The sequence below is a fragment of the Planococcus citri genome, chromosome 4, assembly GCF_950023065.1.
Source record: "Planococcus citri chromosome 4, ihPlaCitr1.1, whole genome shotgun sequence".
Lineage (NCBI taxonomy): Eukaryota > Metazoa > Arthropoda > Insecta > Hemiptera > Pseudococcidae > Planococcus > Planococcus citri.
The window spans coordinates 20,082,732-20,103,243 of record NC_088680.1 but is presented as its reverse complement, the minus strand read 5'-3'; the positions used below and the strand labels follow the sequence as shown (position 1 = coordinate 20,103,243).

At 32.1% G+C, this 20,512-nt stretch overlaps 2 protein-coding genes and 1 long non-coding RNA gene across 7 annotated transcripts in view; 1 reads left to right on the top strand and 2 right to left on the bottom strand.

Moving 5' to 3' along the window:
* Positions 1 to 20,512, bottom strand: part of LOC135842327 (uncharacterized) — a 406,653-nt gene that overhangs the window by 107,157 nt on the left and 278,984 nt on the right. The window lies entirely within an intron of this gene.
* LOC135843493 (uncharacterized) lies at positions 616 to 5,325 on the top strand. Of its 2 annotated transcripts, XM_065361408.1 has the most exons (3): positions 616 to 1,634; positions 1,741 to 1,885; positions 1,972 to 5,325. In XM_065361408.1, the coding sequence occupies exons 2-3, from the start codon at positions 1,747 to 1,749 to the stop codon at positions 5,037 to 5,039; spliced, it is 3,207 nt and encodes a 1,068-aa protein (XP_065217480.1). In that variant the 5' UTR covers positions 616 to 1,634; positions 1,741 to 1,746; the 3' UTR covers positions 5,040 to 5,325. The 2 variants fall into 2 exon arrangements, with proteins under 2 accessions (XP_065217480.1, XP_065217481.1); XM_065361409.1 differs by having other exon boundaries at positions 616 to 1,885.
* LOC135842319 (Ig-like and fibronectin type-III domain-containing protein 1) overlaps positions 9,780 to 20,512 on the bottom strand; it is a 315,844-nt gene continuing 305,111 nt past the window's right edge. For all 3 annotated transcript variants that reach the window (XM_065359716.1, XM_065359715.1, XM_065359717.1), the window contains 12 exons: positions 20,094 to 20,232; positions 19,790 to 19,925; positions 19,523 to 19,715; positions 19,193 to 19,439; positions 18,909 to 19,087; positions 18,685 to 18,816; positions 16,667 to 16,817; positions 16,398 to 16,544; positions 15,758 to 15,869; positions 15,459 to 15,664; positions 11,535 to 11,722; positions 9,780 to 11,434 (listed from right to left, as the gene is read on the bottom strand). In XM_065359716.1, coding sequence (XP_065215788.1) covers positions 11,252 to 11,434; positions 11,535 to 11,722; positions 15,459 to 15,664; positions 15,758 to 15,869; positions 16,398 to 16,544; positions 16,667 to 16,817; positions 18,685 to 18,816; positions 18,909 to 19,087; positions 19,193 to 19,439; positions 19,523 to 19,715; positions 19,790 to 19,925; positions 20,094 to 20,232 — 2,013 coding nt within the window. In that variant the 3' untranslated portion in view covers positions 9,780 to 11,251. The remainder of the gene's footprint in view (positions 11,435 to 11,534; positions 11,723 to 15,458; positions 15,665 to 15,757; positions 15,870 to 16,397; positions 16,545 to 16,666; positions 16,818 to 18,684; positions 18,817 to 18,908; positions 19,088 to 19,192; positions 19,440 to 19,522; positions 19,716 to 19,789; positions 19,926 to 20,093; positions 20,233 to 20,512) is intronic.

Below are 20,512 nucleotides of genomic sequence, written 5' to 3'. Positions count from 1 at the left end.
CTTCTTTTAAAGATGGCAACGCGTCTTCAACTATGGTAAAATCAGATAATTTTGGAAAACCATCGAATTGTTTCTCTAACATGAACTTTTTTGTGTGAACCATTGTTTCAAATACTCCTAAAATGAATGAATAAATACTTAAATTAATACTCGTAAATAAATTAATGAATGTGTCCTATTTATTCATTATGTTTAGGTACTGGTATTAATATCTAGGTAGGTAAGTATTAGATAATGCACCAGACTAACTAGACAAATTTTAATTGAATAGAAGAAAATTCCATAGATAAGTATAACAAGTATAAGCATTTGAAAAATGAAATAAAGCATATCTATAGACACTGATCAAAAATACCTATATCTACAGAACACTACTTACGACTATATACTTAAAAATCAGCTCTGAAGAAACTTTTGAAAATTTATATCGTGTAGAATGAAGGTTCACCAGCTCAAACACTGAGTGTAAAATCCAACGGTAAGTAAATTAATGTTGTATTAGCATAACACACGCGTTCGTTTTTTCTCAATACTGAGAAATAATTTTAAAGATTTTGTCGAGCTACGTTCCACATCGTGTTCTCTACTATACAAGTATACATACATGTCATCGCATTCATTCAATTAAGAAATTCTTCTTGTAGGGTTTTCTGCTGGCCGTTATCTTATTCATCGCCATCGTAATTTGAAAACATTTATAAAAATTTCTTTACTCATCGTTTGCTGTACTTATACTCTTCTTACCTATTTACTCACTGGAGAATTCACAATAAAAACAAAAACAAGTACCTACTTAAGTTTTTTTTAAAGAAAGGAAACACAAACAGATGCCATTTTTATTAAATACCTACAACTTACAAGTATGAAAATAAATAGATTATGCTCTGTCTTAATCTTAAGGTGGTCCTTGGGTATTGCTTTTTTTTAATCATTATACATAACCCCTGGGCTCAAAGCACATCTGATACCGAAATTATTTTTGTCAGTTTTTGAGTTTAAGAGCAGTAAGTAAATGGAAAATGTAATCGATCAATTATTCACTTGTATATTATGTAATTAATCAGATGAAATATTTTAAAGTATTTAAAAATAACTATATACCTAAGACCTAAGTATAAGAAATGAAAAAAGGCAACGCACGTTGGGATGTTCGGCGTGTATTCTATAGTAGGACAACATAATATCCAAACTTCATCAAAAAAAATTCATAACTTTCAAAAAACTAAGAAGAGCTAAAAGTTTTAAATATATGTTATGTACCTACCTATAGTGTTATTTAAATACTTTAAAATATTTCATCTGATTAATTACACAATATTCAAGCAAATTGATCGATTACATTTTCCATTTACTGCTTTAAAAATTTAAACTCAAAAACGAACAAAAATAATGTCGGTATCAGAACGATGCGCCTTAAGCCCAGTGGTTATGCAATGATTTAAAAAAGCAATACCCAAGGACCACGTGTTGAGAGCTGATCTTATCAGCAGTCAGCACTGAGCACTGAGCACATGCTACCATCTTCGAGCTTCTGACTAGTGTGTAGTAATGTTGATGTCCTACTTTTATTATTTTATTTCGTTGAAATTTATCGTTAATTTGTATGTAAAAAATCTTTCAAGTTTGAAATCAAGGTAACATACGTAGACGTACATTATTCCTTATTTTTCTCCATCTCACGTTCACCTATGAAGTAATAATTGTACCTAATACTAACGAACCAAAAACCAACCTTCTCAGATAACCATGGGCGATTACTACGACGAAAGTACAGACGAGCTGGTAGAAGAAGAGGAATCTGAAAACAGTGATGAATACGACGATGAAGACGATGATTACTTCAGCGATCACGAGTGCAAAAAGTGCAAAACTGATGACTCTTATGGTGAGTTTAATATTCAATCATCTGAAATCGATATTCATTTTTTCAACACTTTGAGAATCCATTCTGATGTGTAATTTTTTCAACAGAATTCGTCACTTTAAATCCGGTAATTCTATCCAAAGTTCCCAAACTACAGGATATGGCTTCTGTTACGGTCGCAGCCAGTCTATGGAATCACATCAACGTAGCTAAAGCTGTACGCAGTGTAAACCACAGATGTACGAAAACTAGCATCCAATGGATCACTTTATGCAGTGATGTAATCGCATTGATCGCAGGATTACCTGTTCCTGACCGTATCGCCGATCAAATCGATCAATATGTACGAAAAATGGCCAACGAAATAACCGCTTGGGTATCGTATCATTATCGAACGGTGTTTTTGAAAAATGGACTCGATAAATTCGTCTACGGTCACGTGTGTCATATTGTTTGGCATTCTAACGGTGCTATCGACTGCGTTCAAACTGCAAAAAGTATTATGGCGTCGGTGAGATTGAGCGATGTTGAAAAGTTCAGATTTTTATGCGTTTATTGTTTGTACGATGACATGGATAAAAGGTCTTCGTTGGTAGATTTGGACAATGCTCTCGATTACTTGAACTTTAACGAAGATCCTTTGATTTATTATTGGTATTGTTATTTTAGAAATGAATTGGATAAGATTCCCCCATCAATCGTTCCAATCAATATTAACATGTTACATCACGATAAAGTCGATAATTGGCCAGCCAAAGAGTATTTTTTCGATCGACTTGGATACGAAGAGCGAGCACGAGAAGCTATTTGGCTAATCGACAATCATGGCGCCGTTTACCAGAAAGCAGTACTATTGAAATTGGATGAAACGCAACGTCTGCACGTTCTCATGGAACGAGCAACGCAAGTAATCGTGAATTACGCTCATCCTCGTATCAATTCGAGATTTATTCTTCAGACGTGGTTCGAAGCTAGGAATTTGATTAACAAAGATCAGTTTTTGACTGTATTTCGAGAACTGTTGAGCGCAGGAGTAGAAAATGCCCTTTCGACGGAGATTTGGGCCACTGCTAACGATGATTTCAAACAACACGTAGTCAGTGCTAATGGTCATGAAATTGTCAGAAATGTATTAACAGGATGGTGGCGCATCGATTGTGATTTCATATTTGTTTTGTTACAAGATTCCAACGCGGTGATAAAACAATCAGTCACAAAGCAAGAATTTTTCAACGGCTTCTGCAAAAGATTAATACAGAATCGTAAATTTCAACAGCTGGATCGACTTCTGCAATTTTGTTTGCCTGATGCGGACGATTTAGCGCAATTTAAGAAGAACTTCGTGTTTGATTCGGAATATTATTTTTTCAACGCTCACTGCCAAAACTTATTGCTGAAGAGTGAATTTCAAGACCTTCATCAGTTCCTGGAATTCTGTCTTCCCCACCCTGTGAGATTGCTGCATTCAAGAGCGAAAGTCAAGAATTACTTGATGTTTTCGAACCCTAACGTATTCAAAACGCATTGCGAAACATTACTGATGAGCAGTAAATTCCAAGAGTTGAGTAGATTGCTGGATTTTTGTTTTCCCTACGATAAAGATTTGCTGCAGTTTAAAATGAATTTGGTGAATAATTCGAAACCTAACGTTGTCGAAACCCATTGCGAAAGGTTATTAATGAACCATGAATTTCAAGAGCTGGATCGATTACTGGTATTTTGTTTGCCTGATGCCGACGATTTGGTAAAATTTAAAAAGAACTTCGTGTATAGTTCGGAGTCTAATTTGTTCGAAGCCCATTGCGAAAAATTATTGGAGAATGCTGAATTTCAGAAGCTTGATCAACTTCTAGAATTTTGTCTTATCGATGCTGAAGATTTGCTGCAGTTTAAAAGGAACATGGTGGATAATTCGAAACGTAACAGTAATATCAAAACGTATTGCGAACGATTATTAACGAACGGCGAATTTCAAAAGCTTAATCAACTGCTGGAATTTTGTTTGCCTGATGCCGATCATTTGGCACAATGTAAAAGAAACTTCGTGTACAGTTCAGAGTCTAATTTGTTCGAAGCCCATTGCGAAAAATTATTGGTGAACGGTGACTTTAAAGAATTCGATCAGCTGGTTAAATTTTGTCTTCCTGACGTCGAAGATTTTCTGCAGTTTAAAACGAACCTCATTAATAATCTGAAACGTAACGTTATCAATACGCATTGCGAAAGATTATTATCGAATGGTAAATTTCAACACCTTGATCAACTCCTGGAATTTTGTCTGCCTGACGCCGAAAATTTTGCCCGGTCCAAAATAAACATTGTGAAAAATTCGGAACATGTTAGAAAAACCTGCTTAGAGTTTTATTCCTCAGGTGACCCGAACGGTGTTGATAATTATCTCGAACAACTATTAACCCTGTATCCTGATGCTGTGATCCAGTATAAAAAGGATTTGATAACTTCGTCGCACGGAATCGATATGTGTGTTGGTATCATGGATACAGAATTTTCCATCTTGGATGCAGTTTTAGAACACGTTTTAAAAGATCCGATTTCGATTACAGAATTCAAAAGAACGATGATTCTTTCATCTGCGGCCTTTTCTAAACTAACCGATTTATTACTGAGTAATCGTTTAAACGCTGTGCAAATGTGTATTGATCGTTTTCTCATCTCGACTGATGATAGATCCGCGTTGAAGAAGCAATTGATCGGCGATATTACGAAGCTGATGCAGGCAGTATTACGTAATAACGATGAATCGTATCTGCTAACAGTTCTAATTTGGTGGTTTGGAAATGAAAATGACGTGCAAGAGTTCAAACGAACGTTAGACTTGGAATCAATTTTCATCGCCATGTTGAAGGATTGCGTTTTTCACGAGTACCACTATTATTTGACGTATTGCAAGTTTAAATTTGGTAGCTCGAACTCGAGCGACTTCAACGCTCTTGATCGGTTTTTAAATTGGTATTTTCAGTCGCCGGGTAAAGTGAAAGAGTATAAAATGAAGGTTATTCATTCGTACTCGAAAATAGATATGTTTAAAACATTCTTGCGAGGGAATCGAGGCGATATGGCGTTGAGAACGGTCTTAGAATGGTTCTTTAAAAATGATATCGCCGAAATTGCTAAGTTCAAAAAGCATGGTGGTAAAATTACTACCTTAATTTAGGCACTTTTGTATGTGTGTGTTTGTTGTTTTTTTTTTTGGTTGACTTGGATGTATGTTGTGAATTGACTATTATCAATACCTACATTCCTTTACGTTATTATTAGCTTTTAGTGTTATTTTTGTGCGTTTTTTTTTTTTTTTAAATTAAGAATTGACTTATCATGATTGTTAAGTATCCATGTGTTTCTGAGAATTTTAAACTTGTTTCGATTTTTCAAATGAAAGTACACTATATAGGCTACGAATATAAACATTTTGTTTTACATAAAAATTTGTAAAATTCTTTTTCCATTCAATATTAAGGTTTTATCATATTCCTGAGAACTGAACTCGTCAATACCTATTCAAAAATCGGGTTGACCAACGGTCAATGTCAATATGTTGCGATGTTGAAGTGCGTTTACATTAGACCTCTTACCTCTTTCAAATAGGTATTGAAAATATTACAACGAGTTATCATTTCTCTAATCAATAGGTCGAGAAAGAAGAATATTGAATTGAAGCAATGTTAGTTACTTAACGATCTTCAATCACTTACAAGACTAAACAATAAATTTTCAACAGAACAAAGGGGAATCGAAGACTCAAAAATTTTAGGTACTGTGTTGAGATTCATTTTTCAATTTTCCGCGAATGTTTGAAAATGTAAATTTTACCGATTTTTTAAGAAAAAAAATTGAATCAAATTACCTGAACTATTTTTGATCTTTCGAGTCGATGAGTCGATTTAGTGAAAATAAAATTCTTTTCAACTATTCGAGAAAAGAATGACCAGTGTCAATGAAGTTGCCTACTCACAAGGCGCCAAACTTACTCGAAACGTGGGATTTTCCAATAATTTGAAAAAAATCATCATGTCAACAAAGTTGCCTACCCTAAAGGCAAAATTATTATTCGAAACGTGGGGTTTTTCGTTTTTTTTTTAGGTACATCTAAAACAGTTTTCAATGCGGTAAATTCTCATCCCTGGCTGGAAACAATTGTGAATTCGAACTTGACGAGCTGAATTTAGACATTTGAGGTCAAAGGGCTCTAAAATTTTGAAAAACGTGGAACTATTCGAAGATGTTGAAGAGGTTGCTTTTGCCTACTCTCAAGGCTCAAAAATTATTCGAAACATGGGAGTTTTTGACCAATTTTCGAAAAAACTATTTTTATTAATAAACGCTTAGTTCGAGGTAATTTTTGGGTGATTTTGTAATGAATATATCTACCACCTTTCTAGTTGAATATGACCTTTTTTAACATTCTATTTAGGATATAGCAAGTGAAAAGTAATGTGAAACAAAAATGTGTTGATGTAAAGTTATTTAATCTCGTTGGCATCCCTGACTGATAAAAATTGTAAATTTTAACTCAGCGCCCCCCTCAATTTACCCCAGAAACGTCTGTTTCATGTTTGTAGAAGGCTTCCATAAATGAGAAGGTACTTAAATATCGTATGTCATAGGAAATTTTAGATCATTTTCAAATTTGGCCCCTCTCTCCAGGAGCCTCGGATTGAGATCTAGTGTCTAAATAATGTCAAATTCGTGCTTAGGAGCCTCGAAAATATGTATTTTGATACATTCGAGCTCATTTTCAAAATTAGACCCTCGCCCCAGAAGGTCTTTTAGGGCTTAGCGTGAAAATAATGCACAATTTGTGCTATGGGGGCTCAAAAACATGCATTTTGATATGTCGCATGATATTCAAGCCAATATTCAAATTTGGCCCCTCGTCCCTATAAGCCCCTGTAGGATGTATCACGAAAATAATGTCAAATTCGTGCTCGGGCGCCCCAAAAACATGTATTTTGATATGTCGCATGACATTCAAGCTCACTCGACATAAACTTTTTAAGCTAGAAAGTTCAAACTTTCCCTGAAAAATATTATTATCCGATGAACTTTGAACTTTGGATCGGTACCTACATTAAAAATAGATTCGCTGAGTCCTAAAACCTCCTCGACGACAGTTCGTACACCGTGAAAAGCTCCATAAAGCTCGCGAAATGAAAAATGAATTTGGCTTATGGTTTGGGTTGCATATCCTAACTTTTAAGGGGAAAATCTAAACTTTCTAAAATTGAGCTTTTTACCTACGAGGGTTCGATTATCACTATTAAAGCATCGCTGATCACAAAAAGCTCATTTATTTTATTCGATTTCGCCCTTTCACCAGTTTCACCTCTGAAAGTTCAACTTTTTTGTAAAAAGCTTCAATATCTAGGAAACTTTAAGCTTTTTGGCAGAACTAACACCGGAAATGGATTCCCCGTGTCCGAAAACCTCTCAGACGACAGTTCGTGCATCGTAAAAAGCTCCCTAAAGCTCACAAAATATATTCAAAAGTTCAAAAATCAAAATTTATGAAGCAGCGCTTCAGGCGGTGAAAGTGAGAAGTTCTTTTGTAATCCTGATTTTGGACATAGAAAAGGGTATTTTGGTATTTACAACGTATTTTTGAGGATAACATAAGAAGTACCATTTTCTGCCACCTGAAGCGCTGCAACATTTTTTTTCTTCAAAATTTGTTGTCTTCAAAATTGAGCTTTTTAGCCGAATGAAAGCCAAATAGCCTGTACGAATAGTCGATTATCACTAATTCAGCATCGCTGATCACGTCAATCTCGTTTATTTTAGTCGTTCGAGCTTTTTTCTACCTGAAAGTTCAACTTTTTTGAAAAAAGCTTCATTTTCGAGGGAACTTTGAGCTTTTTGTCAGAACTAACACCGGAAATGGATTCTCCGGGTCCGAAAACCTCTGAAACGACAGTTCGTACAGTCTAAAAAGCTTCCTAAAACTCACAAAATGAATTCAAAAGTTCAAATATTTTTCCTAATTTACTCGAAATTCGAAAATGACTAAGATTAGCAAAAATCAAGTTTTTCAAAATTGATCTTTTTTGACCAAATGAAAGCAAAATAGGTTGTACGAATAGTCGATTATCACTAATTAATCATCGCTGATTAAGTAAAGCTCGTTTATTTTAATCGATCGAGCTTTTTTCTACCCGAAAGTTCAATTTTTTTGAAAAAAATCTTCAATTTCGAGGGAACTTTGAGCTTTTTGGGAAAACTAACACCTGAAATGGATTCTCCGGGTCCGAAAACCTCTTAAACGACAGTTCGTACATGCTAAAAAGCTCTCTAAAGCTCACAAAATACATTCAAAAGTTCAAGTATTAGGAGTATAGAACCACCTAATATCCTATATTCTCCTAAAGGGGCGTATACACGATCCAATATATTTGACAAACCAGGTTTGTCAAATTGACATCGTTGATAAAATTTATCAACATATAATCAACATATATTTGGTTGCATGGAAAGTCAAATATATTAGATCATGTAAACGCTCTGATAATCTAAGTTTTTTTTCCAAATTTTCAACGTTTTGTTGATCGATGACACCAATTCTGAAAATAGAAATTATTTATATTTTCAGAATTATTTTCAGAGTTGTGTCTATGGTGTCTCCGATCAACAAAACGTTAAAAATTTGAGAAAGACATCATCAGAGCGTCCACACAACCGAATATGTTTGATTAAATTCAATTTGATTTGACAAATCGAGTTTGTCAAATATATTGGATCATGTGTACGCCCCTTTGAAATTGGTGTATTTTTGCATCAAAAATCGTCCATATTCGTCATTTTACGTGTTATTTAGGTTGCATATTTATATCATTTAAGGGGCAAATCTGAACTTTTGAGAATTGAGCTTTTTGCCTTAATTAAAAGCAATATGGGTGTACGAAAAGTCGATTATTACTGATTAAATATTGCTGATCACGTCAATCTCGTTTATTTCAATTGATCGAGCTTTGTTGTACCTGAAAGTACAACTTTTTTGTAAAAAGCTTTAATATCTGGGAAACTTTGAGCTTTTGGACAAAACCAACACCGGAAATGAATTCCCCGTGTCCGAAAACCTACTCGACGATTGTTCGTACATGCTAAAAAGCTCTCTAAAGCTCACAAAATAAATTCAAAAGTTGAAAATTTACGATGCAGCGCTTCAGGCGGTGAAAACGAGAAGTTCTTTTGTTATCCTGATTTGGATGAAGAAAAATATACTTTTTCTCTATGTAAATTGTAAATGAAGATCACAAAAGAAGTTCCATTTTTCGCCGCCTGAAGCGCTGCATCTTTTTTTTCAAAATTTGTTCTCTTTTTAAGTAGGTAGTTAGTTTACCTTTTGCATTACAGATGGCGCCACAGTCAAGTTCTGAAAATTGAGCTTTTTAAAGCTTAATGAAAAGCTAATGAGGCGTACGAGGTGTCGATTATTACTAATTAAACATCGCTGATCACGAAAAGCTCATTACTTTTATTCAATATTGCCTTTTTACCTCAAAGAGTTCAATTTTTTCGTAAAAAAGCTTCAATTTTTTTGTTGAAACTGAAAATTTCATTTTTTTTAATTTATTATTTTGAAATGATTTTCAAGCCGAAATTAATCGAACAAAAGGTCAATTTAGTGGTTTCTGGGCACGAGAAATCCAGTGGAATGGTTATTTTTGCAATATAATGAATATTTAGAAGAAAAATCGCAGTTAAATTCTTATTTCTGATTTTTTTTTCAAATTTAATTTTTTATGAGTTGGAAAATTATTTATTTCATCAATTTTTAAAACGAACTCTGTAATAATTTCAGCTTTGTTCCAAAGTAAACCTATTTCTTCTAGAAAATCACAAAATAACTTCTACTTGAGAGAACTAAAAACAAGAAAAAACCAAAAAAAAAAAACAAAAATACGAAACAAAATTATAATTATTATTAAACAAAAAAAAAAAGAATATACAATGCTACAGAAAAAAAGGGGCGTGTCTTAAAATAATAAAACATCAGCTACAAAAATACTCGTAGCTAATTTTGAATATGGTACATAAACACACAAACAAACATTACAATGGTTGAAGAATCCGTCGAAGGAAGGACTTGAATATCGAGAAGCACCTATCAAAGGGAGAATGAAAATATGAAAAACAATATACACAGCCTATCCAGTATCCTGTCAAGGAACAGCATAGCATGGAAAGGGGAGAGAAGGGAAATTTCAACGTACAATTTTTTTTCATGAAAATAATAATTATTTTTAAGCTCAAAAAAAATAACAACAAAACACACACGTTTTCCCCCCTCCCTAATCCTATGACAAGTCCTCACTTCTATCGGTTTCTAAACACACACGTATACATAACTCTGATTCTCAACACGAATGAATATAAATCATAAATGTACGTAGATTAATCACGATAATCAGACGAATTACAATAAGTAAAACAAGAGAACAAGTCACATAACGCGTAAAAAAAAACAATATCGTGTAAAAACTCGAATACAAATACAATAATGTTCAATTAGAATGTAAACAAGTGTAAAAATGACGATCGATATGTAAACCAACAACATTCACATTTCAATAATTAATTATACGTTGATAAACGACGTTCGTTCGGTATCATTCGATTGACTTTTTCGACACATGATACGACAGAAAAAAGTTATGTATAGAGAGAAAATTATTTATGCATAGAAGAGAAAAACAACGTTTAATATACATCACTAGAATGAATCACCTACAAAATACAAAATTAACCATTTAACTGGCCTCCTAACACGTATGACTAGAAACTGTACCTTTGCAGACAGTTTTCCTCACTTAAATTAATTAAAATCTCATTCACGTGTTTATCAACAACTTTGCATCATATCGCACGCTCGTCTCTAAAAAAAAAAAATAATACATACAATAATAAATAGTGTAAAGTAGAGTGCGTACTTGAACGACAATTGCTCATTTTTTAAAAAATAAATATTTACACGAACCGCGTTTTTTTTTTTCAAAGTTTACTTTTTCGACACACGGTAACTATCGAAGCGATGTTTTTGTGCTTATTTATGAGAATTTTCATCTTATACATTGACTATATGTAGTATATTGACTTTAATAAAGTGTCGTTAAGTACATAGCACATTACCTTTTTTTTTTGTTTTTTTTTTATACAATTAAATACACATATAATGAGGTAAAACGTAAAGTCTTATCACATTAAGAAAATTTTTATCGCCTACACAATAAAAAGATCACAGAAAACGAGTGTTGGTGAAAATCTACAAAACTGGACATATCTAAAAAGTGCTTTTTTTCAAAAAAAAAGAAAAGTAGGTCTCCAGGACCATTTTATATGTTCGACTGAGATGTACGAGTAGGTGTTTTGCGTTTATGGTTTCAGTCTCATGAAACCGGCACCGTTCGAGCCCAGTCGTAATTCTTCGTATAATGAAGGTGGTACTTCGGTTGGCATTGGTACGTGGAGTGGTTCTTGTTTCCATCCTTGAGGTGCTGTTTGGTTTTGTACACCGTTGGCTAGACCGTTACTCATGTAAGTGTTTTCACCGGTTTGCTGTGCGGGAAATCAAATCGAAATCGATGTAAGTTCAAGAATAATAGGATATTGCATGGCTGAAGCTGCCTATTTACCTATGGCAAGGTTTAATACCTACCTGGATATTTTCCATATTCACTTCTCTCAAATAACTGGGGTTTTCAAAGGCTACCCCATTGACGGTAGACTTTCTAAGTAGGAGTTGTTTTGAATGTAAGTAGTAAACGCCAGCTCCGATCATGGCGCTGACAATTAATAATGACATGATCACACTCAAGGCTGTGCCAACTGCTGCATGTTCATCTTCTGCAAAAAAAGAAAAAAAAATGGTTTTATTTAGTTGAATTGAAATTTTCAATTTTTTAAATTAATAGGTAGCTAGTAGCTACATAAATTCTATAGGTCTTTTTAAAAGCAATTCAAAGATCAATCATTACATTTTGATTCGTATTAATTACAATTGTTTGGATTTTAATTCGTTGTAGATAATAATATTTTTTTTCTTTTAATTAAATTTTTGGTTTTGACATATTTCGATATTTTAAAAATTCTTTTTTGAGATTGTTATTTCAATTGGATTTTGAGACAATTTTCTTTGAAATTTTCTATTTGAATTATTCCACTAATTTTTTATCAGATCACAACGTGAATTTTTTTGTTTTCATGTTGAACTATTTTTTACAGCAAATATTTTGCATACTTACTGGTTTTGTAAACGAAATTTTTTAGTCGTATTATTTTTTTAAATAAAGATTTTCAATTTCATCAAATAAATTCCAATTATTTCTGACTTTTCTAATTTTTAAACAAAATTATTTTGGTTCATTTTTCAATTGTTTTTTCAACCTGGAAATAGACTGTATTTGAGCTCGACATCAAAATTTAAGCCAAAATTTTTTAAAATAAAAATCCTGTTAATATTTCAACATTTTTTTAGTTCTCAATAATGGAGAGACTAGCACAAAAAATGGATGCCGGATTCTAACTCAGCAACTTTAAATTGGTAAAAAAAATCCAAAAAATATATTTTTTAAAAATTGAGAAAATCGAAAAAAATCCGAAAAAAGTATTTTTTTGCAAATTGGAAAAATTTTTAAAATGTAAGTACTTCCTAAAAATTGAAAAAATCCATAAAGTTTATTTTTTGAAAATTTAAAAAATTTAAAAAATTCATTTTTTAAAGTGAAAAAAATCCAAAGAATCTATTTTTTGAAAATTGAAAAAATCAAGAAATCTATTTTAGAAAATTGAAAAAGTCCAAAAAATCTATTAAAAAAAACGAATTAAGGCAATCCGATATCAGATTTCCCCCTCCCTCCCTCCCTCCCTCCCAGAATCATTGACTCTTCCTAAAATCGTCCATTTTGAGACTCAAAAAAATTGAGCCAAAAATTCTTTGAAAAAAATAAAATATTTATGACCTTCTCTGACTAATTTGAGACTGCTGAGCATTTGAAATTAAGTCAAAATTTTTTGCTTTGGTTCGTTATTTTTGAAAACATTGAGATTTTTAACAAAAGATCACCAGTTTTTGATGAAACAGCGAACAGCACCAAAAATGAACGCCAGATTCGGACTCAGCAACCTCAAATTAGTCAAAAAAGACATTTAACTAGGTACATTTTTTGTTGAAAATTTTCGATTTTCAAAAAATGAAGACAAGTTTTGATTGATGCATTTTTTTTTTTTTTTTTTTGAGAAAAATTTCAAGTACCTACGTGAATTATTAAGCCAAAATTTTGACTATGGGGATTGTTTTGACACAGGGAATTTATTTTCGGAATCGGATTTTGTACAGCGTCATTCGTTTTCCGGAAAATCACCTTCTTTGAAGCACAAAATTGAGCCAAAAAACTGTTTTTGAAAATATTCACGTTTGTCAAGGTTTTCTGATTAATTTGAAGTCGCTGAACATGAAAATGACGTCCAAATCGCTCCTCATCCTCAATTCGTAGTTTATGAGAAAATAAAAATTCAAAAAAGAAAAAAATGGTCTCCAATCAATAAAAAACGTAGTTAAATGATATAAAAATATAAAAGAAAAAAAATAGCATTGTGAGAAAAAATGCATAAAATATTGTTAAAAATGACTTCGATTAATGCAAAATCAATTAAAAAAAAAAAAAATAGAATAATTTTGTCATTTATCCGAAATGTCAACATCCAAAAGTTCAAAATCTGAAAATCTCAAATTCGGAAATCTGAAAATCTGAGATCTCATAATCCGAAACCTCAAATTCCGAAATCTCAAAATACAAAAGCTCAAAAACTGAAATCTCAAAACCTTAAACCTCATACTCCGAAATCTCAAAATCAAAGAGTTCAAAATCTGAAATCTATATAAATCTGAAATCTTAAAAACCAAATCTCGAAATTAGAAATCTAAAAATCTGAAATCTCATAATCCAAAATGTCAAAATCCAACAGTTCAAAATCTCAAAATCTGAGATCTCATTATCTGAGACCTCAAAAACCAGAAGTTCAAAATCTAAAATCTCGAAATCTTAAAATCTGACATGTGACATCTCAATACTTATCTCAAATCTCAAAATATAGAAGCTCAAGAACTGAAATTTCAAAATCTGAAATCTCATGTTCTAAAATCTCAAAATCAAAAAATTCAAAATCTGAAACCTAATAATCCAAAATGTGAAAATCCGAAAATTCAAAATCTCAAATCTCAAAATCTCAAAATCTCAAATGTGAAATTTTAAAACCTGAAATCTTAAAATATGAAATCTCATAATTCAAAAGCTCAAAATCTCAAAACTCAAAATCTGAAATCCCAAAATCTGAAATCTCAAAATCTGAAATATCAAAGTCTGAAATCTCATTATTATTTATTATTGTAAGATTTCACTATTTCATTTTTTTCCCTAGCCCTTTGGTATGTTTTTATAAAAATGAGAACATTTTTAAAACACAAATCACAAAATCTTTTTTTCCAAAAATGGCAGTTTTCATCACAATTTTTGATTAATTTCAGGTCCTTGAGAACGAAAATGAGCTCAAAATTAAGAACTGGCTCGACCTTTTACAGGTAAGAAAATGTTAAAGATTTTTTTGATGAATAAACCATCTCTTTTTAATGAAGTAGCGACGATCGTCAAAAACTGACTCCAGATTTGGACTCAGCGATGCTTAAATTTGTTAAAAATCGCTTTTAGATAGGTATTTTAATTAAAAAAAAAAAAAAAAAAAAAAAAAAATGAGAAAACATTTTTGGTTGGAAATAGAGCTGAATTTTGGACGGGGCGGAGGGGGGAGACGGGTAATTAATTTTTACAGACAGTACTTCGCCAAAGTAATCCTTTCTCCTGAAAACAGACCACTTTGGAGTTAAATTTTTGACGAAAATACAAGTCAGTTTTTTTTTACTAAATTATTGTACGATGCATTTTTGAAATTCATTTTTTATAAATGGATTATTTTTTTGTTGGTGGTTCTGTTTTTGACAAATTTTTATTTTTTACATTGTACTCATCTATTATTTTAGTGTTTGTTCAATTTTTTGTTGGGTTTTTGTCACAATGTGAATTTTTATTCTCATTTTTAAAATTCCATTTTGAACATTTTTATGTACAGTGAATTTTACTAACCAAATTCCAATTTTTTACAATTTTTAAATATTATTATTGTACTTTTTTTTCACATTTTAAATAATTCATTCAAATTTTGTTTCCATTCAAACAACAAATTTCATTCCGTAAATTATATTCAAACTTTACTCGGGTCTAATCCACCGCAGTTAAGCTGTGCATTTTTTCCCGCTTTGTTTCATTTTTTTCAATTAAACTTGCCGCGTCTTTGCAAGAGTTTATCTTTTCAAAGAGAGTTTACAATAGTAATTACGCCAAACTTTCAGATTGCACAAAGCACAATACTATAGCACACGCAATAACTCGGGGTTAATTTACTAGGTCAACAGTTTATCGTCTCCGAGTACGTATCTTATTCCGGAGAGTGGAGTTAAATGTAGGTACGAGGTACGAGTTACGATGGTGGTAAATGACTGTTCCAACTTCCAACACTGTGAACTTACCTCCCAGGCTGGCAGCAGACGTGATGTATTTTTCAGTCGTTGAGAATTTCAGCGGATCAGTCAGCATACTGGTTCCTATTTGGTTGCTTGCTTTGATCACTAGTTCGTAAGTAGAGTCGTCTTTTAATCCGGTGATTAGTAGGTTGTTTTCTTTGGTATCGTTTTTGGCTGGGTTACGAGGGTTGCCGATTGGTCTCCAGAATACTCTGTGTGAGAATTAATATCGAAATTAGTTTTAAATTATACGTGTATAAGAATGAGCAAGTTTTCAATTTAAAAAAAAAAATTAATTTTGTTACCTGTACACTTCAACAGTGTGTGGATTCTTGATTGGTGGGTCCCATTTAACCATCACTGAATGTGTGTCAACAACTTCTACTCGTACGTTTTGAGGAGGTCCTGGTAGTTTGGCTGGAAATGATTGAACAAAGACAGTTAGTTGTAGGATGATCATTTATATTTATTTGAATGGTAATTTTACGTACAATAAACCAAAAAAAAAAAAACAAAAAAAAAAACAGAAATTGGGATTAGACAGGTGTAATTTCCCCTATCACCTCCACTTTTTCCAAACCCAACAATTTTCGATGAATTATCAATTCAATCATCAGTTCATCACATTATACTACAACATGCAATGAAGCTGTAACCTACCCAGCTCCCTGCCTTTCTGTATAAATGAACGTATTTACGGCGTCCAAGGTATGCAATTTTATTAACACTTCCACATGTGGAAGTATAATTAGAGGACTGGAGGCATACGAATATTTATTCGGAAAGTGTTTCAAACATGCCTTCTAGAGAGGTTCAGACTTTTCAACCCCTCTTAATTTATTTATTCTCCAGAAATTCCAATTCCGTGTAATCGTTTCAGCCTATTTGAATCAATCTAGGGTACTAAAATTTACATTGCACAATAATTTAAATTTAAATACTCACATCGTCCTTCTCTGAAGCACGACATGATCGGTTTAGTGTACATAATGATGCACATGGTGTTATCAACTACCGGTTCACCTCGACACCAATCCAAACAGCTTCTGGGTACGTGTAAAGAGGCGCAACACCCTCTATGATCTGATCCATCTGTGACAGAAATATTTTCGAATATCAAACATCGTCTTCGTCTCACACTCACAGGCTTCATCGTTTCAATAGAATCCATCATTTTTAATCATCTTCAAATTTATACAGGTCAGGTTACTTACCAGCAGCGCATTTCATCAATTTATTCAGATCATTGGCGCATTCTTGTTTTTCGATGGCGGTGTCAATATCTAAATAGAACGAGCAAGCGTTCATACAGGCGGATGAGACGTTCTGTTGAATACAACATTGGGTTACGTTGTGGGTTGCGGGCTGGAAAATAATATATTTGGATTAGAATCAGAAGGGGGATAGGTTTGGAGAGGAGTAGATGGGTACAAATTGTAAAAAAATTCTCTTTTTTTCGAAATTATATTAATTTTATTCTACATCGGTTGAAAATTGAAACATTTTGTAATTAATTTTTTTTCAAACATTAGACCATTCTTGAGATTTTTTCAAAGCTGGTCTAATGAATAAAAAGTTCATTTTTTTAAAATTTTAGGTAGTTTTATTTAACCTATTTCAAAAATTGAAATAATTTGTAATTTTTTCCATTTTTTTTTCAAACATTATTTTTCTTGAGATTTTTTTAATGCCACTCTAATGTAAAAATTAGGTTCCATATTTTTCAAGTTTGGGTATTTGGTTTTATTTCGCCTTGTTTTGGTTTAAAATTGAAATAATTTGTGATTTTTTTTCTATTTTTTTTTTTTCAAACATCAAAGTACCTATATTAAAAATTATTTTAAAGCTGCTCTAATGTCTAAAAAGTTCCATTTTTTTAAAAAATTTTTTGGGTAGTTTTATTTTACCCAAATATTTCAGTTAAAAAATGAAATAATTTGTAATTTTTTCGATTTTTTTTTTCAAAAATGATCAGTATTGAGATTTTTTTAAAGCTGCTCTAATGTATAAATTATGTTCCATTTTTTTTTCAAGTTTGGGTATTGGGTACCTAGTTTAATTTTACGTATTATATTTAAAAATTGAAATATGTAATTTCAAATATAGGTACATATCATCATTCTTGAGATTTTTTTTAAAAACCGCTCTAATGTATAAAACAAAGTTTTTTTTGTTTTTTTTTTTTTAATTTTTGGTACTTAATTTAATTTTATTTATTTTAGTTGAAAATTGAAATAAGTAATTTGTAGTTTTTTTCAAACATTATCAGTATTGAGAATTTTTAAAAGCTCCTCTAATGTAATAATAATGAAGAAAGTTCCATTTTAAAAAAAAGTTTTGGTAGTTTCATTTGGCTATTTTAGTTTAAAATTTTAAAAAATTATGATTTTTTTCTAATTTTTTTCATCAAACATCAGAGCACCTATTTGAGAAATGTTTAAAAAACTGCTCCAATGTATAAGTTCCATTATTTAAAAAAATTTTGGGTTGTTTTATTTTACCTACATATTTAAAAATTGAAATAATTTTAAAGATTATCAAGCTGCTCAAATAAAGTTCCATTTTTTTTTATAGTTTGGGTAGTTTCATTTTACCAACTTTAGTTTAAAATTGAAATAACTTGTGATTTTTTCCATTTTTTTCAAACATTTATAATTCTTGAAATTGTGATTTTTTCCATTTTTTTTTCTTTTTTTATTCAAAATATTAACTTGGGATTCTTTTAAAGCCTTTCTAACGTATCTATAAACGAAGATTTTTTTTTTTTGAATTTTGGGTAGTTTCATTTTACTTATTTTAGTTAAAAAATGAAATAACTTGTGATTTTTTCCATTTTTTTTTCAAACATGTATTATTCATCTTGAGAATGTGATTTTTTCCATTTTTTTATTATTTTTTTCGAACACTATTATTCTTGAGATTCTTTTAAAGCCTCTCAAATGTACCTAGGGCTATAAAGCTTTTTTTTTATTTGTAATTTTGGGTAGTATTTTTTTACTTATTTTAGTTGAAAATTGAAATAATTTCAAACATTAAGTATAATTTTTGAGATTCTTTTAAAGGAGCTCAAATAAAGTTCCAATTTTTTTTTTGAGTTTGGGTACTTTTATTTTACTTATTTTAGTTGAGAATTCAAATACCTTAATTCGTAAGATTTTTTCAAATCTGCTCTGATACTGCCCAAAAAAAAAACAGAGATTCACAAAAAATCATAGAATTATTGAAATCTTACCGTATTACGAACTCGAACAGAAACTGGTTGGGTCGCAGTTCCAAAAGCGTTCTCAGCGTGACAATAATAATCACCTTCGTCAGCGACAGCTATTTTATTTATAGTCAACGTCATAATGTATTTAGTCACTTCCTGCAGAAGAAAAAACAAAACACCAAAGTAATCATTAAACGTTCACCTTCGGTAATATCAAATTACATTTCTATAAAATCAATTTTTCATACTTCTTTCGAATACGTAATATCGACGCTGTATTTTCCACCCTGTATAACCGGTACTCGACCATTCGGATCTCTCCAGAACATCATTTTTGGTTCAGGTTGAGCATCGACAGCGCATTCCAGCGCTACGTTATCTCCCAAAGTAGCCATCGTAATACCGGAAGGTATCAGTTTAGGAATATCTGTTTACAGAAAACAGGAATATTGATGGAAATTAAGATCATCATCACTCATCATATAATAAATCAAATACCTAGTTACTGATCCATATTAAATGATATACGTACAGTTAATCAATATATGTCTGGTGGCTTGCATAGGAGTACCGTATCCGTTATCAGCGTAACACGAAATATGATTCATGTCTCTAGTCACGTTACCGATCACAGTCACCATATGTCTAGTAGTCTCTTGTCTAACCAGTCTTCCAGAAATGTACAACGAAATAGTCGGCATCGGAGTACCCATAGCGATACACAAGATGGTCATACTGTTACCTTCCACAACCATATTGAGCGGATGAACGGTGGGTGCCTGAAATTCAGCATTTATGTTAGCATCGAATAGTCCTAGAACTCGATCTCGATCGTGATTACTCATTGTGACTATTCAATTACCTCGACAAAAGCAGGGAAAGCAGGATCAGTCCAAGCTATTAAAGTTTCCGAAGCTAAGCTAGAACCTGCTTTGGAAACTGCTACAACATAAACTATATACTGCGAATTTGGACTCAGTCCTTCGATCATATGACTCGTTATTTCTGTATCAACCATTCGGAAAGTTGTGTCAGCGTTTCCTCTCCAGTACAATCTATCGACAAACAACCGGAATTAATTTAACCATCGTAAGTTGAACTTATAATCTATTACTTGATGACTTCGTACTTATAATATAATCGTTCCGCAGGATGACTGAATTCTGGTGGCTGCCAAGTAATGGTAACGAAATTAGCACTGTGGCTCGATACAGCCAACGAATGAGGAGGCGATGTAACTCCGGTAATTCCACCTTTGCTCGTATCTATAAATTGAAACGTAAAATTGAGTAAACATAAGGTATAGGCATCCTTTTTTATAGGTACACATCTAGGTATAAAATTATTATAAAATTGATGGAAATCTCATCGCATTGCGAAAGAGTAAATCGCAGCAGGTATAAGTAAATCAAAAATACATATACGACACGTACCTTTTTCCGTTACGTTCAGTAATAAAATTGACGATGGTAATGATGTACCGTGCACGTTTCTCGATACTACAAATATGCTGTATAATTTTCCCGTTTCCAGATTCTCTAATTTAGTCGTCGTTCCTTTCACAGTCACTTGCTGTAATCAAAGGCGAGAAATTTATCGAATTACCTACTTGTTGTTTAGAGGTAGGTACAAACTACGAAGTACGAAGTGTACTGCACATGTGGACATGGAAAGATACTGTATTTCATTATCGATATAAACTGAAGCGTAGGTAATAGATATTGGTTTTTCAGCGTTGCTTTTTCTCTTTGACAGGGGAAGGAAGGGTAACCCGATTTATAGACGTGTGTTTGATAAATGGACTTATTTTTCGAGGGGAATAGATTTCTGGCAAGAAAGTTAGTAATGTGAC